Source organism: Canis lupus, chromosome 11, assembly GCF_003254725.2.
Source record: "Canis lupus dingo isolate Sandy chromosome 11, ASM325472v2, whole genome shotgun sequence".
NCBI lineage: Eukaryota > Metazoa > Chordata > Mammalia > Carnivora > Canidae > Canis > Canis lupus.
In genome coordinates, this window is record NC_064253.1 from 54,909,128 (window position 1) to 54,924,111 (window position 14,984).

At 47.5% G+C, this 14,984-nt stretch overlaps 1 protein-coding gene across 2 annotated transcripts in view; it reads right to left on the reverse strand.

Moving 5' to 3' along the window:
- The window catches only part of TBC1D2 (TBC1 domain family member 2), a 50,584-nt gene extending 37,233 nt beyond the window's left edge, over positions 1–13,351 (reverse strand). For both annotated transcript variants that reach the window (XM_025432540.3, XM_025432541.3), the window contains exons 1-3: positions 12,815–13,351; positions 8,208–8,349; positions 2,026–2,173 (exon numbers count right to left, since the gene is read on the reverse strand). In XM_025432540.3, coding sequence (XP_025288325.1) covers positions 2,026–2,173; positions 8,208–8,349; positions 12,815–13,168 — 644 coding nt within the window. In that variant the 5' untranslated portion in view covers positions 13,169–13,351. The remainder of the gene's footprint in view (positions 1–2,025; positions 2,174–8,207; positions 8,350–12,814) is intronic.
- Between the last annotated feature and the right edge of the window lie 1,633 nt (positions 13,352–14,984).

Consider the following 14,984-nt stretch of genomic DNA (forward strand, 5'->3'; position numbering starts at 1 on the left):
ATTGTATAAATAATAAATCATAAATAAAAAGTAGCTGAGATCTGATCAACACACAGTAAATTACACAGGTTAAATAAAAAAAGAAAAACAAAGCTAGAGGCATCACAAATCCAGGTTTCACGTCACGTTATAAAGTAATTAAAACAGTATAGTGCTTGCATAAAAATAGACATACAGATCAATGGAATAGAATAGAAAACCCAGGAAAAACCCACAATTATATGGTCAATCTTTCACAAAAGAGGAATGAATACACAATGGGAACAAGTCTCTTCAACAAATAGTGTTGGAAAAACTGTACAGATACATGCCAAAGAATGAAACTGCATTAAAAACCTAAATGTGAGACCTGAAACCATAAAAATTCTTGAAGAGAGCACAGGCAGTAATTTCTCTTACACTGTCTGTAGCAACATTTTTTTAGATATGCCTGAGGCAAGGGAATTAAAGGTAAAATAAACTATTAGGACTTCATCAAGATGAAAAGCTTCTGGATGCCTGGGTGGATCAGTGGTTGAGCATCTGTCCTTGGCTCAGGGCATGATACCAGGGTCCAGGATTGAGTCCTGCATCGGGCTCCCTGCGAGGAGCCTGCTTCTCCCTCTGTCTGTGTCTCTGCCTCTCTCTCTGTGTCTCTCATGAATAAATAAATAAAATCTTTTAAAAAATGATGAAAAGCTTCTGCACAGTGAAGGAAACAATCAACAAAATTAAAAAACAACCCTACAGAAATGGGAGAAGATACTTGCAAATGACATAGCTGATAAAAGATTAGTATCTAAAATATATAAGGAACTGATACAACTCAACACTCTAAAACAAGATGATCCTATTAAAAATGTCAAAAGACACAAACAGAAATTTCTTCAAAGAAGACATCCAGATGGCCAACAGACACATGAAAAGATGTTCATCATCACTCATCGTCAGGGAAATGCAAATCAAAACTACAATGAGGTATCATCTCACACCTTTAAGAATGGCTAACCTAAAAAACACAAGAAACAAGGGGCAATGAGAATATAGAGAAAATGGAACCCTCTTGTACTGTTGGAGGGAATATAAACTCGTTTAGCCACTATATTGTCATAATCATACTACAGAGTATGTACCAAAAAAATACAGAAACACCAATTCAAAGGGATACATGCACTCCTAGGCTTACTTTAGCATTATATACAATAGCCAAATTACCAAAGCAGCCCGGGTCCATTGACAGATGAATGGCTAAAGAAGAATATTCCACACAATGGAATATTACTCAACCATAAAAAGAGTGAAATCTTCTCATCTGCAACAATACAGATGGAGTTGGAGAGTGTAATGCTAAGTGAAATAAGTCATCAGAGAAAGACAAATACTATATGACCTCACTCAATATGTGGAATTTAAGGAACAAAACAAATGAGCAAAGGAAAAAAAAAAAAAGGGAGAGAGACAAACCAAGGAACAGACTCTTAACTATAGAGAACATCCTGGTAGTTGCCAGAGGGGAGCTGAGGGCAGGATAGAGGAAATAGGTAATGGAGATTAAGGAGTACACTTATCATGATAAAAAATAAAATAAAATAAAACTTGTACAAAAATTTTTAAAAACTGGGTTGCATACAGTCACTTTGGGGAAAAAAGTAAATAATTTGATGTGTTTCACATATGAAGACACTTGTGATGCTATCATCACGTTACATTCAGTATGATCTCAGTTACATATATATGTATGTAGAAAACGTGGAGGAAAAAGATATACCAAATGCTAAGAATGCTAACTGGGTGACAGGATCATGGGTAATTGAAAATCTATACCTTTCTAGATGTTTCTAATTTCCTAAAAAGAATGTGTACTACTTTAAAACTCAGAACAACACAAGTAATATTTTAAAGAAATGATATGATGAATTAAAAATGAAGCCCCTCTCCTCAGGCCCACCTCCCTGATCCCTGCAGGGGGATCACATCGGATCATTGTAAGCTCCAAAGAAGGGGCTGTGTGTAGCTTGGCTAGCCCCTCAGTCCCATCACACTTACTGTATTTCAGTTCCAAGATGCTTGAGGGAAATATTCTGAAGGGCCAAGGGCATGGTAGGCACCGGCTGTAAGGCAGCCGCCACACCCACGAGCCCAGGGGGTGTTCGCACAGGGCCCAGGAAGTCGTCGGGCTCTGCTTCCTCTTGCTCTGGGGAACAAACAGAAGGGCAGTCATCCCTCGGGTCACTGCACTTAGACACACTAGACACAAGTGCTACAGGCTCGGCTCCAGGTGGGAGTTGGTGGGCTGCCCAAGCACACCTTCCTTGTAGGTTAAGAGCACCAAAGAGGCGGGCTTTTCATCAAGTGTTCTGGGAAAATGATGCCTCTTGCTGGGCAGGTCTCTTCCTGAAAACCCCATTAAAATATGCACAACTACAGATACTTCTACATCTGAGAATCCATCCTAAAAATCCTGGCACTGTCTAGCCTCAAACCGGAAATAACTCCCTCAAACTGGAAGATCTGGAGAGAAGTTAAATAAATCACGATGCCATCAGAAAACAGAATATTACTCAGGTGTTTAAAACAACACTAATGAAGAATGCTTAAAAACCGAAGGAACAGGCGTGGGATATATGTATATATATATAAAAGTAAAAAAACTGGGGTTATAGCATGATCTCAACTATATAGAAAAAGTCTCCCAGAAATACACTCTGTGTATGGACTGAAGTCAGAAGTGCATGGTGGGATCAGAAGCTGGACGACCAGGATCCCTGGGTGGCGCAGCGGTTTAGCGCCTGCCTTTGGCCCAGGGTGCGATCCTGGAGACCCGGGATCGAATCCCACATCGGGCTCCCTGCATGGAGCCTGCTTCTCCCTCTGCCTGTGTCTCTGCCTCTCTCTCTGTGTGTGTGTGACTATCATAAATAAATAAAAATTAAAAAAAAATTAAAAAAAAAGAAGCTGGACGTCCTCATTTTTGCTCTGTGTTTTTTCCCAAACTGCCTACAGTAAACATGGGTTATTTTTTTTATAAACAGAAAAATAATGCATACTCACCAAAAGTAGATGTTTGTTAAAAGATTTTAAAGCATGGAGGTTTTCAGGTCATAATGTGGAGTACTAAAAAGCAAATTGGGCTCTTTGTATCGTAGGATTTGAAATATGTTTAAATAAAAAGCAGGTGGGGGGTCATAATGTCATGTGAACACTGGCTGTTCTGGGTGACAATATTATGGGTACTTTTTCTTCCACTTTTCTATGTTTTATTAATCTTCTGTTTAAACAACGATTCTTATACAGTAAGTGCTTCAAAGCATTTAGTGTCAAAGAACATTTCAAGGCTAAGGAAATATTATTTGAGGTATAAGAGAGAGAGGAGGTGAATTATTTAGAAGTTGGTTTTGAGTATTACAAAAAGCAGAACCGAATGAAAGCCACTTATCAGGTGGTAGGATCTGGATCAGACGGTCCCTGAGACGTGTAGGGCAGCTGATACCTTCCATTCAAGCCCTCTTACTGAGGGTAAAAAATGTGAGAAGGGGGAATTTTATTTTTGCACTCCATCGCCAAATAGGGTGTGGGTACAAAAACATTAAGTACAACGGGAGGGGCCAGTAGTGCAATCTACTTACAAACACTCTTTGCAATCAATATAATCAATTCCTAACAGGCTCTTTCACATCCGGCAGACTGGCCAGTACTTGGCAATGCCAAGTCATTCTCTTGAGCTCCTCTCTTCAGTTCACTCTCTCACCAAACCCTTTTGGCATCTGCCCAGAGGTTTCTGGGTGGAGCTGGAGAAAGGCGTAGGAAGCTTCGAGCTTAAAGAGCAGAGAGAAGTGCACATTTCAGGAAGACCCTGTGAGTGGAAGCTGGAGGGCAAGGCAGGCAAAGTGTGGGGGAGTTCTGGGAGATGGAGACACACCATGTCACCTCCAGTCCAAAAAGACTTCCTGGAGGAGGGGCACTGGAGCAGGACCTAGAGGGCTGGAATGGATTTTGACTTGCTGAAGGAGCGAGGGAGGATCTTTCTGGGTGTGTAAGTACAGGCAGCAGGAAGGGGTTCCAGACAGAGCCAAGGATGCCAGGAGGTACCAGAGACAAGGAGGCTAGGAAGGACAAGATGGGCAGGGGAGTGCTAAGAGGGGAGCTCATCTGGCTGGGCCCACAGGGCCCCCTGGGAGAGTCAACAGAAGCCCCCAAGGAATCTGGGCGACAGCTGTGGACTTGGAAGACCTGAAGCCAAGACATGTTTCTGTTGGAAGGGTGCTGTGATCAGGCTGGAAATCACATTTTCTCTTCCAGCATCAGGTTCTACATTTTTACAACGGGAATGATACTCTCCACCCTGTCTCCTTCAGAGGTAAAGTATCTGAACATATTTAGAAAACCATAAAGCCCCAGTCTGTGGACTTGCATCTTTCAATCCAGACTTTGAGCTGATTCAAAATAATTAAGGTCTTCTGGTGTAGCAATACTTTAACCATTTCTATTCTCCCTCATTCAAAACAAAGACGTGTGCAATTTGTCTAAGAATTTAATGTCTTGGCGAGTACCTCCCTAGCTGCCTAGCTGTTTTCCTCTAACTTCCACCTGTGGCTGTAACCTTCCTCTGAGGTCACACCAGCTAAGTCCTGGGGATAAATATCACCACCGGTTGCATTCACCAGTGAGGAAATGGCAGCTCAGAAGGTTTTTTGTGGCCAGGGTCACACAGCTGGCAGCAGAGTCATACCCTCACAGTTCCCTGCTTTTTCACTAAAACTGCGTGGCTTGTCAGAGCAGGCTTTGTGACAGGCAGATAGTTCCAAGAGGGGAGAGGCTGCCCAGAAAGGCACAAGCCCCCAGTGCAAGGAGGTGTTCAAGGATGGCGATGGTGATGATGCCACAGTGGAGGTCAGTATTTCCTGTAGGAAACAGTACTGATGACCCAAGGCTCTGGCGTGGGGGCCTCTGGGCCCCTCTCCAGCCTGGAGAAACACCCTCAGCGAGGAGACCACACCAAGAATTTCTAGCAGTGTTTATCTGTCATTCTCTCTTTGTCTGAGCGGCATGGGCTGCTCTATCACCAGTAGGAAGTCGTTGCCCAACGACAAAGGCCAGGGCCAGCAGGCCACTTCCTTGGAGGGCCCTGGACGTGGCAGTTGCTTCCTCAGCATGACGGGGTTGTGATCCTGCAGACAACCATTTGCTCTGTGACCTTTAACAGGTCCCTTGTCCTCTTCGAGCCTCTGTTTCCTCTTCTATAAGACGTGAACAACACTACCTGGTAACATTGAGATGAGGATCCAATAACGTGTAAAGTGTCGGGACCACGTAAGCAGTATGCATCTTTTTGTGATAATATCTACCTACACAAGTGCTATTTTGTGTTAATTGTTGTCCTACTTTGGCAACATATAAATTATAAATTGATTTGCCCTTAATCGTTCTCAGCTCTTTTGGAGACCAGCGTTTAGGTAAAGCATGGAATAAAGGTGTAAATGCTTAAAAGCTGTAGAGAGGGGAACGTGCCTGGTGGATTGCTCAATGGCAGTGATAGGACACTTTTTACCAGATGAAGCATCTGTGACTCAAAGTCAGATGTGAGTCAGTTGGTTTTCACTGCTCTGGGAGTAGGCTCTGCTTCCCCCCAGGAAGGGTGGAGACTGGAGGTGGGGTAACCCGCTCCAGACAGCAGCTCCAGGGTCTCTCAGCTTGAGCACAACTCTAGATACATCTTTCTGGGTGGGCTGGGGAAGGTTTTACAGTGACCTCGTGGGGGAGGGTGAAGGCTTGCTGTGGGAGCAGAGAGGCTTTAAGAGAAGCCCACATCCCAGCTTCCTGTGTCTCCCACCAGTGTCCCCCTTGGGAAACTGGTCCTCTCTCCTCACGCTCCCAGCAGGAGCTGGCCCAGAAGCACACTATTAAATGTGCTAAATCAGAACCACAGAATTCCAGAACTTGGAAAGAGTTCGGCACAGAAGAACCCTGTGGGATCCCAAAGTTCTTTCAGTTCCAATTTCAGTTTCAGATATACAAGAATTCTGTTACCAGGACAGTTTCTTGTTGCTTCTAATCTGAGGCTGATCTCCAGCAATAGTGCTGACCTCAAGCTGCAGTTTTGCATGCAGCCAGGGTTGTCTAGCTCTCTGGCAGATGGGGAATGGAGGGTAGAAAGGAAGTAGGGAAGTGCAAACAAACCCTTCCCCAAAGACAGCCCTTACAAGCATGAAACACCCAGAAGGTTCTTGGAGGAAATGAGTGATAAGTATTATTAACAATAAAAAACCAGTAAGTATTTTAAGAGTGGTACTGTACACGTACACATGTAACAACATTATTAGGACAGCTACTATGCATTGAGCAATTACTATATGCCTGGCATTAGGCTAAGGGTTTTATATTCCCTTTCTCATTTAATAATAAAATCCAGTGCATTCACTCACAAATATCCAGTATGTCAGGCAGGGCACCTGGTACTGGGGACGCAAGTGACAAAGACATGGCCTCCACCCCTGAGGGCAGAGACTGACAAGGAAGCTATAATGAGAACATGCAACAGGCCCTGCTAGAACCATGTGAACAAAGGGCTGAGGGCTTATACAGAGTCCAGCGGGCAGAGTGCTGGGCGGCTTCCAAGGGGAGGTTGGCAAGAGCAGAAGGCAACACTGAAGTGTGGCTATAAAGAATAAGCAGGAACTTGCCAGAGAACTCTGGTGCTGCTGAAGCTCGCAGCAAGAGGCAGCCACTGAGGGTGCAGACAGAGGTAAGGCGAGGGAGGAAGAGCCCTGAGCACTGGGCTAAAAAGCTGGGCCTGGGACATTGCAAGGGGTGGTGGTGGTGGTGGGGTAGACCACGCAAGAGGATGAGGTCCAGTGCTCACTTTAGAAAGCCCACTTGGGGGATGCCTGGATGGCTCAGCGGTTGAGTGTCTGCCTTCAGCTCAGGTTGTGATCTCAGGGTCCTGGGATCAAGTCCCTCACTGGGCTCCCTGCATGGAGCCTGCTTTTCCCTCTGCCTGTGTCTCTGCCTCTCTCTGTGTGTCTCATGAATAAATAAATAAAATCTTAAAAAAAAAAAAAAAAAAGAAGAAAAAAAAGCCCCCTCGGGCTGCAGTGGGGCAGATGGGTCCGAGGTGGCAGGCTGGGACACAGGACAGGGGCGAGAAGCCTGCTGGGGTTTTCCAGTGAGGATCTAGGGCCTGACCCAAGGCAATGACCATGAGCAGAGGCGACTGTGGGGCAGAGGCTGGGGGCAGACATGGCCAGTGTGGTGACTGAGCGGCTTGGCTCACCGAGACTGTTGAAGGGGTGAGGGCAGCTCCCTGTTACTGGAGCAACTGGGTAAACAAGGGTCAGAGTAAGTGGAAGGGGGGGAGCTGGGGGAGCAGAGGGTCAAGGGCAGGTGAGCTCAGTATGGCACATGCAAAACATACAGGTCCGGAGGTCCAGAGCCGCCTGGCCATAAGTCATGCCTATTCGCCTATTCGGCCTCCCTGCCACCCGGGGATAAGGGTCTGAGCCACACTTCATCACTGAGCTGTGACAAGGCTCCAAGCTCTTACAGGGGCAGCTGGGAGTGGTCTGCCCCATCCTCCACCTGCTAACCATATTGCCAGTCACGCCGTGGTGTGGGGATGGGAGGGGATGATCTCTAGGACTCCTCCACGCTGGAGATGTCCTAGGATTTGAGATCAAGAAACTTCCTTTGCGGGCCACATGTGAGTGATGGTTTCTGCCTTACGGAAATACTACGGACACAATCACTGATCCCCGACTCGCAGCACAAAAGAATGCGTGTCAGAAGCAGCAACAATCACTGCTCACCAACCTTCCTCACAGCAACCCTGCTCAAGTTTCATTTCTCCAGACCTTCCCATAATAGTCATCAAAATAGCAGCTGCTGTCTCCTGAGCTCTGACGATGTGCAGGCATTGTCCCAACCACTTAAGGTGTATGGATTCATTTAATCCTCATAATAACCCTGAGGAGTAGGTTTAACTTATCAAGCTCATTTTATACGGAAGGAAACTGGAGCTCAGAAAGACTAAGCAACTTGCTTAAGACTACACAGGATTAGGATCTAAACCCAGACGTCCTAGCCTCGGAGCCCCTATTCCTGCCCTCCATGCTACATGGTATCCTAACTGATACTGACTCCCATCTCTGGCAGTTTGCTTCCTAAATGGGAGGGGAGAGGCTGGGTCACTGAGAGCCCTGAGGGTGTGGGCAGAAGGCAAACCCATTGGGTACCTAGCTCGAGGCGCAGGGCAGGCCCATTCCCAGCCAGGGCAGCATCGGGGGCGGCGGGAGGTGCAGGCGGGCTGTTGTAGAACTCCCAGCGCTTCATCTGCAGCTGCTGCAGCCAGTACAGCATCACTTGCTTGGTGGCGGCCTGAGAAGCACAAGGGTTAATTGGTATGGCCCTGTGTCCTCAGGGTGGCACTGGGTGTAGAATGTGGGAAGCTCATGGGAGGCTTGGTAATTCTCTCCCTCCCAGAAAAAAAGTTGTCATTGCAGATGGGTTCCCACCTCTGAAACACCACCTATTTCTTGGCCACAGAAGATAATCAGGCTCCAGTCCCAAACTCTCAGGTTCCTTAAACTTTCTGGGTCTCAGTTGTCTCATCTGGGCTATGATGATGACAGCACTCCTGTCACAGGGCAGTTACGAGGATGCGATGAGGTAAGGGAAGTGAAGCGCCCAGCACAGTAGCTGACACACTCCAAGTGATCAAAATGTGCTCCCTGGACAAGGGCATTTGGTGGTGGTAAGAGACAGGGAGAGAGCTTGGAAATTCTGGCCTGTGTGGGGTCCTGGAACCATCACCATCTCCCTGTGCGACAATGCAATGTTTTTTAACTGACTGTGTTTCATAAGAAACATATATTATTGAAATGACCAAAAATATATTTTTCATATATATTTGATCTTTGTCCATGGTTTCTGGCTCACAGCTCCTAAATCCTTTGGAATTTCCTGGGATAAGGGTGAAAAAGATGACTTTTGTTGTTTTAATACGGTAACTCTCGGAAAGCCCTTAGGTGACCCAATGATGGGGGGCTGATTGCCAGGAGAACCAATCCTGTGATTAGAGGCTAGGACTTTTCAGTTCCACCCCTGCCCTCTCAGGAGGAGAGAGTGGTAAACGACTTAGTAATCATGACTAGGTAATGAAGTCTCCATAAAACCCCAAAGGACTGGCTTTGGAGAGCTTCTGGGTTGGTGAAAACAGAGATGTGGAAAGAGTGGCACACACCTGGAGAGGTTGTAGAAGTTCCTGCCCCTTCCCCATACTTTGCTCTGTGCATCTCTTCATCTGGCTGTTGATTGGTTTCCTTCATCATATACTTTAATAAACTGGTAAGTTTTTTTATTTTTTTAAAATTTATGATAGTCACACACACACACAGAGAGAGAGAGAGGCAGAGACACAGGCAGAGGGAGAAGCAGGCTCCATGCACCGGGAGCCCGACATGGGATTCGATCCCGGGTCTCCAGGATCGCGCCCTGGGCCAAAGGCAGGCACTAAACCACTGTACCACCCAGGGATCCCCTAAACTGGTAAGTTTAAGTGTTTCTCTGAGTTCTGGGAGCCACTCTAGCAAACTAATGGAACCTGAGGAGGAGGTCATTGGAAACTCCAATCTGTAGCCGGCTGTCACGCACACAAGTGACAGCCTGGGGCTTGTGACTGGCATCTGAAGGTATGGGGTCAGTCTTCTAGAACTGAGCCCTTAACCTGTGGGATCTGATGCTGTCTTTGGATAGACAGTGTTAGAATTGATTTGGGAGTGCCTGGCTGGCTCAGTTCGTAGAGCATGGAACACTTGATCTCAGGGTTGTGAGTTTGAGCCCCACATTGAGTATGGAGCCGACTTAGAGAGAGAGAGAGAGAGAATTGAGTTGAATTCTCAGGCACCAGCTGGTATCTGAGAATTGCTTGGTGTTGGGGAGGTAGGGTGGGGGGCACCCTCCATGCTCCACATTGGAACTGGGTCCAGAAATCCTAAAAGATTGACTTTTTAATGAAATGGAGATAATCCCTCCTTTGTTTTGGGGATGCATCGAAATCATGAATATGACTGGGGACTGGAAAGCCATATGCACATAGTAACAACACAGTGGCACCCTCCAGGTACCCCAAACAAGGCAATGGTTGATGGGGATCATTAGTCTCCCAGCCTTGGATGATCCAAATATCTATTTTCACATCTATTCTGTTGTTGGATCCTCCAGGAGGGAGGCAATGCAGGCGTGATCAGCCCTTCTGTGGATAGAGAACTGAAGTTCTCAGGCAGGCAGTGACAGAGCTGGTCCCAGAACCTAGGTCTCCTCCGGCACACCAGAGCTTTGTGGTAAATATGGCCAGGAGACTGTGGCTTGCATAGAGAAGGCCTGGGATCAGCTGCGCCAAGGAAGCCCGGCAGCTCACTGGGAGTGGATAGTGAGCCTCACAGAGCTGCCTACAAGCCATGTGAGCACAGCGGCAGGCAGCAGGCTGTGGGCAACCAAAGACTCCTCATTCTAACTAGTCCACAGGTAAGGTGTGCACGAGGCTGGGGGCTCCATGAAAGAGGCCCTCGGCCTGTCAGGGAGCTACCACATAAGATAAAATGATGCCCACCAGTCTTCTCTTTCTATACACTCTCCCTGAAAGACCTCAGCCCCTCCCGGGCTTCACCATGACCCTGTGCTGACAAGCTCCGGCCCATACCCAAATACCCAATTTTATTAATTAGCAGGAGCACCTACTATATATGTCATATAGGTCTTGTCCTCTTGGAACTTAAGAGTCTACTGACAGCCATCCCATCCTGAGCTCCTCCTGTCATGACTGGGCCAACTGGACAGTCAGTCATCCCTGACTCCTCCCTTGCATTCCCCCTCATCACATCCCGGGTCACCTCCATTTGTCTTCCTCCCCCTGTCACAGCTCTAGCTCAATCACCATTCTCTACCGATCACCTACTGACGGACTTGCTGACCAGCAGTCTTGCCTTCTAATTTTTCCTCTACTCAACAGCTGCACTGAGCCTTCTAAATATTCTAATCTCAAAGGCTTTCTTGCTTTAAGCTCTTTGACAATTTCCCACAGCCCACAGGACAAAGTCCAAGCTCCCAGGCCTAACTCACAAATGCCCCATGCTTGGGCCTCCGTTCTCCCACTCCATCTTTTGGGCCCGTCTGTACCCCAGGCTCCTGTGATTTGCCAGGACACTCTGGACTGTATCATGTTTCCTGTCTTTGCTCAGGAACACCCATGGCCAGGAATAACCCTTCTCCCTCCTGTCTGCTCATAGAAAACCAAATCCCTTTTTTGGGCCTCAGGTGTCATCTCCTCCTCCGTTGTTTCCTCCTGGGTGGACCCTTCCACTCAGCAGAAGCGACCCCTCCTGTCACACTTTTCTGGTACAGACTTATCAGAACGTCTCTACAGAACACTGCACTGTGTGTGCCAGTCTCCCTCTCCTTCCCTCCTCAGTCCTTACTCAAGCTGTTTGAGAACCAGGCAGCACGTCTGATCTGGCTCCATGCCCCAGTGCTTAGCACAGAGCCAGGCACAGACATAGATCAATTGAACAGTTAAAGACATGTATTGGAGACCCTGTAAGATAATGCTCAGCCTGTGGGAGGGAACGCATGACCCATAAACCACATGACCTCCCAAATGCGTGCCTTCCCGGGCCTGGAATTCCAGGTTTGCGTTATTTTATCTGATTTCCCCAGCCAGGTCACCAGTCAGGCCCAGCCATTAAAGGGGAATGGAAACTGTGGGCTACGTCCAGGGGCTCGATGGATGCCCAGTTGGCTGGAAGCCAGGATGGAAGGGCAGGAAGACGGAGTGGTGTCCAGGAGGCTGTCTCCTGGCACATTCTTCTTTGATGAGTGTGAATCCCGGAACCCTCAGCTCAGATGTGTCTTTCCGCTCAAGTTCTGGGGCACCGCTTCCTAATGTGAACATTACGACCTATTATTATCATCATTTGGGTTCATTAAACAAGAATCGATTGAGCACCCACGAGGTGTTGGGCTGCATCTAGACACTGGGATTAATTCAACAATTTGTAGGTGCCAGATGCTTACATACCTTGTTTTAAATCTCACAAACTACCTAGATTCTGAGAGGTTAAGTAACTTGCCCGGGTGACACAGCTACTAAGTACCTGATGGAGAATCTGAATCCAAGCCTGTCTGATTTCAAAGCATGTGGCTTTCCCACTGTTTCAGGCTTTCTCAGTTCAAGGTGATAATAAAATAAAACCTACTGACGGCAAAACACGTTTAGTCATGCCTCTGCGAACATTTTAGGCTGATCCGAGAAACCTAAGTATTTTATCTCCCAATCCCTGCCAACATTTGCTCAGCATTCACTCCCCTTGGCCAAAATATCAAGAAGAGTGATTCAGAATCCAGGCCAGGAGCGGATTACACAGCTCATATCCTGACTCTCTTTCAGCCCCAAGTAAGAAAGTTAAGGTAACTGCATTGTTAAGGCACAACAAAAAGTAAAAGTCTCGAGACACAGCTGAGGAAGTAGGAAGACTCAGGGATTCCAAGTGTGGTCTACACCGCTCCGGACACGCATGACCTCTAGCTGGTTACTTCGTTTCTCTAAGACTCAGTTTATAAATTCTAGTGTGGGTGCATCACCCCGCCTTTGCCGTGGGCGCCCAATGAGGAAATGGGTGTGAATGCGTTTTGGAATCCACTACACCGTGGGCGCCCAGGGTTCACTGGAAGAGATCAGAGTCTGTAATTCTTGTTCCAGTGAATTTACTGTGACCACCCACACGTGCCCAGCCGTGCCCTGGGAACCCATCCTGGCTGAAAAGGAGGGGGAAACTGCCCCATTTACCTTCAGGGTAATAATCCGGTTGGCAGTCTTGATTTCAAAAGTCCCCTCCTCGGCGTCCGCCTTGCAGTCAAAGACCGCAGTGGAGAGGTCGATGCTGTCCAAGGGATTGGCATCCTGCGCGGTCCGTGAGTAATACAGGTGACATTTCTTCTCGTCGTAGAAGAACCAGCGGGATTTCCAGCCCCGAATGGGACCTTTGCCGCCAAATTTACTTAAATAGCCACAGAGTTTCTTGGCGGCCGCCCCCGACTCCTCCGGAGGCAGCACCTCGGCGCCCCCGGCCGAGCCCGCAGGCTCTGCGAACCTGGGGACGGAGGAGCTAGACTCTGCGGGGTCCTCCTGGGCGCCCTCCATTCCGACTGAGGCTCGGCTGCCAGCGCGGGCCCAACCTCGGAGACTCCGGGGGTGCTCCCGAGAGGGAGAAATCTGGGCGGGGGCGGGGCCGGTGGCGACCCGCCCCCCGGAGACGGCAGGAATGCGGACGGCGGCGGCCCGCGCGCCTTTCACCGAGAGTCCAGGTGGGGCGGCTGGCCACGCCCCTCCCGACCTCCAGGCGGCCAGGCCACGCCCTCGCCACGCCTAACCACGCCCCCTCCCCGCACCTCCCACCCCGCCTACTTCCGGCTTTTACTCCGCGCCGGTCAGCCATCTTTAGTGAGGGCACCTGCGGACCGTGAGAGCGCCCTCAGGTTGAAGGCGTGGTGTCCCTGAGCTACGTTAACTGGCGGCAGAGAAGCGGGAAGAGACACCTGTCTCTGACTAGGCTGCCTTGCTACCTCGCGTAATAATGTACAAGGACAGTTCATTTTGCGCCTGAAGGGCCGTCTGCTTTTACCTAAGTCCAGGTGCCGTGCAGGTTACCCTCGAGCGGCGCATCCCGCGGCCATTGGCTGAGAGGGACGCCGGGTGGATGACGCCACTTCCGGCGCCGCTCGGGGCGCTAGCGAGTCCAGGGTCTCTGCAGGCTTCTCTCCGGGGGGGATCGTTCAGCTTGTTGAGGTCTTTACACTGAGTGCAGCGGCCTCCGCTGCACCTGCTCCGGTTCCTACTCGCCTCCCTCCGGCCCAAGTCACGATAGGTAGGGCGCCCAGGCCCGGCTGCAGCTAAATGATGACGCTAAAATCCTACATAAAATACTTGCAAACCGGTTCTGGTGTTTCACCAAAGAATTACATACTGCACCTGGAAGGAGCTATTTTAGAGATGCAGGCATATTTGAATAACAAGAGAAAATTACATCTGTAGTGCCAAAGATACGGTCGTCTTAATATTTTCTGAAAAGGTATTTGATTAAAAAGATATTTTCTAAAAAGGTATTTGATCAAATTCACCATCCATTTCTGGAGTTTTAAAAGACGTCTTGATTATTATGGAAGTATAGTTGACACACAATGTTTCAAAATTTCTTAATAAAGCAAACAGCACATCTTGTTTAGATTTTCTAGCTAACTAATGGTAGATACTTGCAATCATAATAATTTCAAATATACGACTTACATTTGAAAAACTCAGGAGTTTTCCCACTAATAGTTCAGGATCTAATCCAGGATTCCACATTTGGTCATCATGTTCCCTTAGTCTCCTCTGAGCTATTACGTATTTCAGCTTTTCCTTTATTTCATTTTATTTTATTTTATTTTATTTTATTTTATTTTATTTTTTATGACTGACATTTTTTTAAGGGTACTGGTCAGTTTTATAGAATTGTGTGAATTTGAGTTTGTCGGGTGTTTTCTCATGATTAGATTGGGGTGATGGGCTTTGGGGGAGACCACGACAGAGGGGAAGTGCCTCTCTCATCACATAATATCCAGCTATGTGATATGCACATGGTGATGGTAGACCTCCTTCACATAGTTAAGATGATTTCTTGGCCAAAATGTTACCATTTTTAACCCTCTTTAAGTCTCAAGAAGCTCCACCTTCTGGAGGGTAGAGGGAGGGTAGTTGATAGGATTTTTTACAGCCTATTAAAGTGATTCTAAGGTTCATTTCCAAGAAATGAACAGGTGAGAGTAGCTAAATTTTTGAAGAAAAAAAAAAAGAACAGTTAGAAAGGATTTGATCTACCAGATATTCAAACTTATTAATTCAACCAAAAAATATTCAGTGGGTGCCTTCTACCAGGCACCATTTAAAATGCAGGGCCACAGTGATGAACAGGACAAGT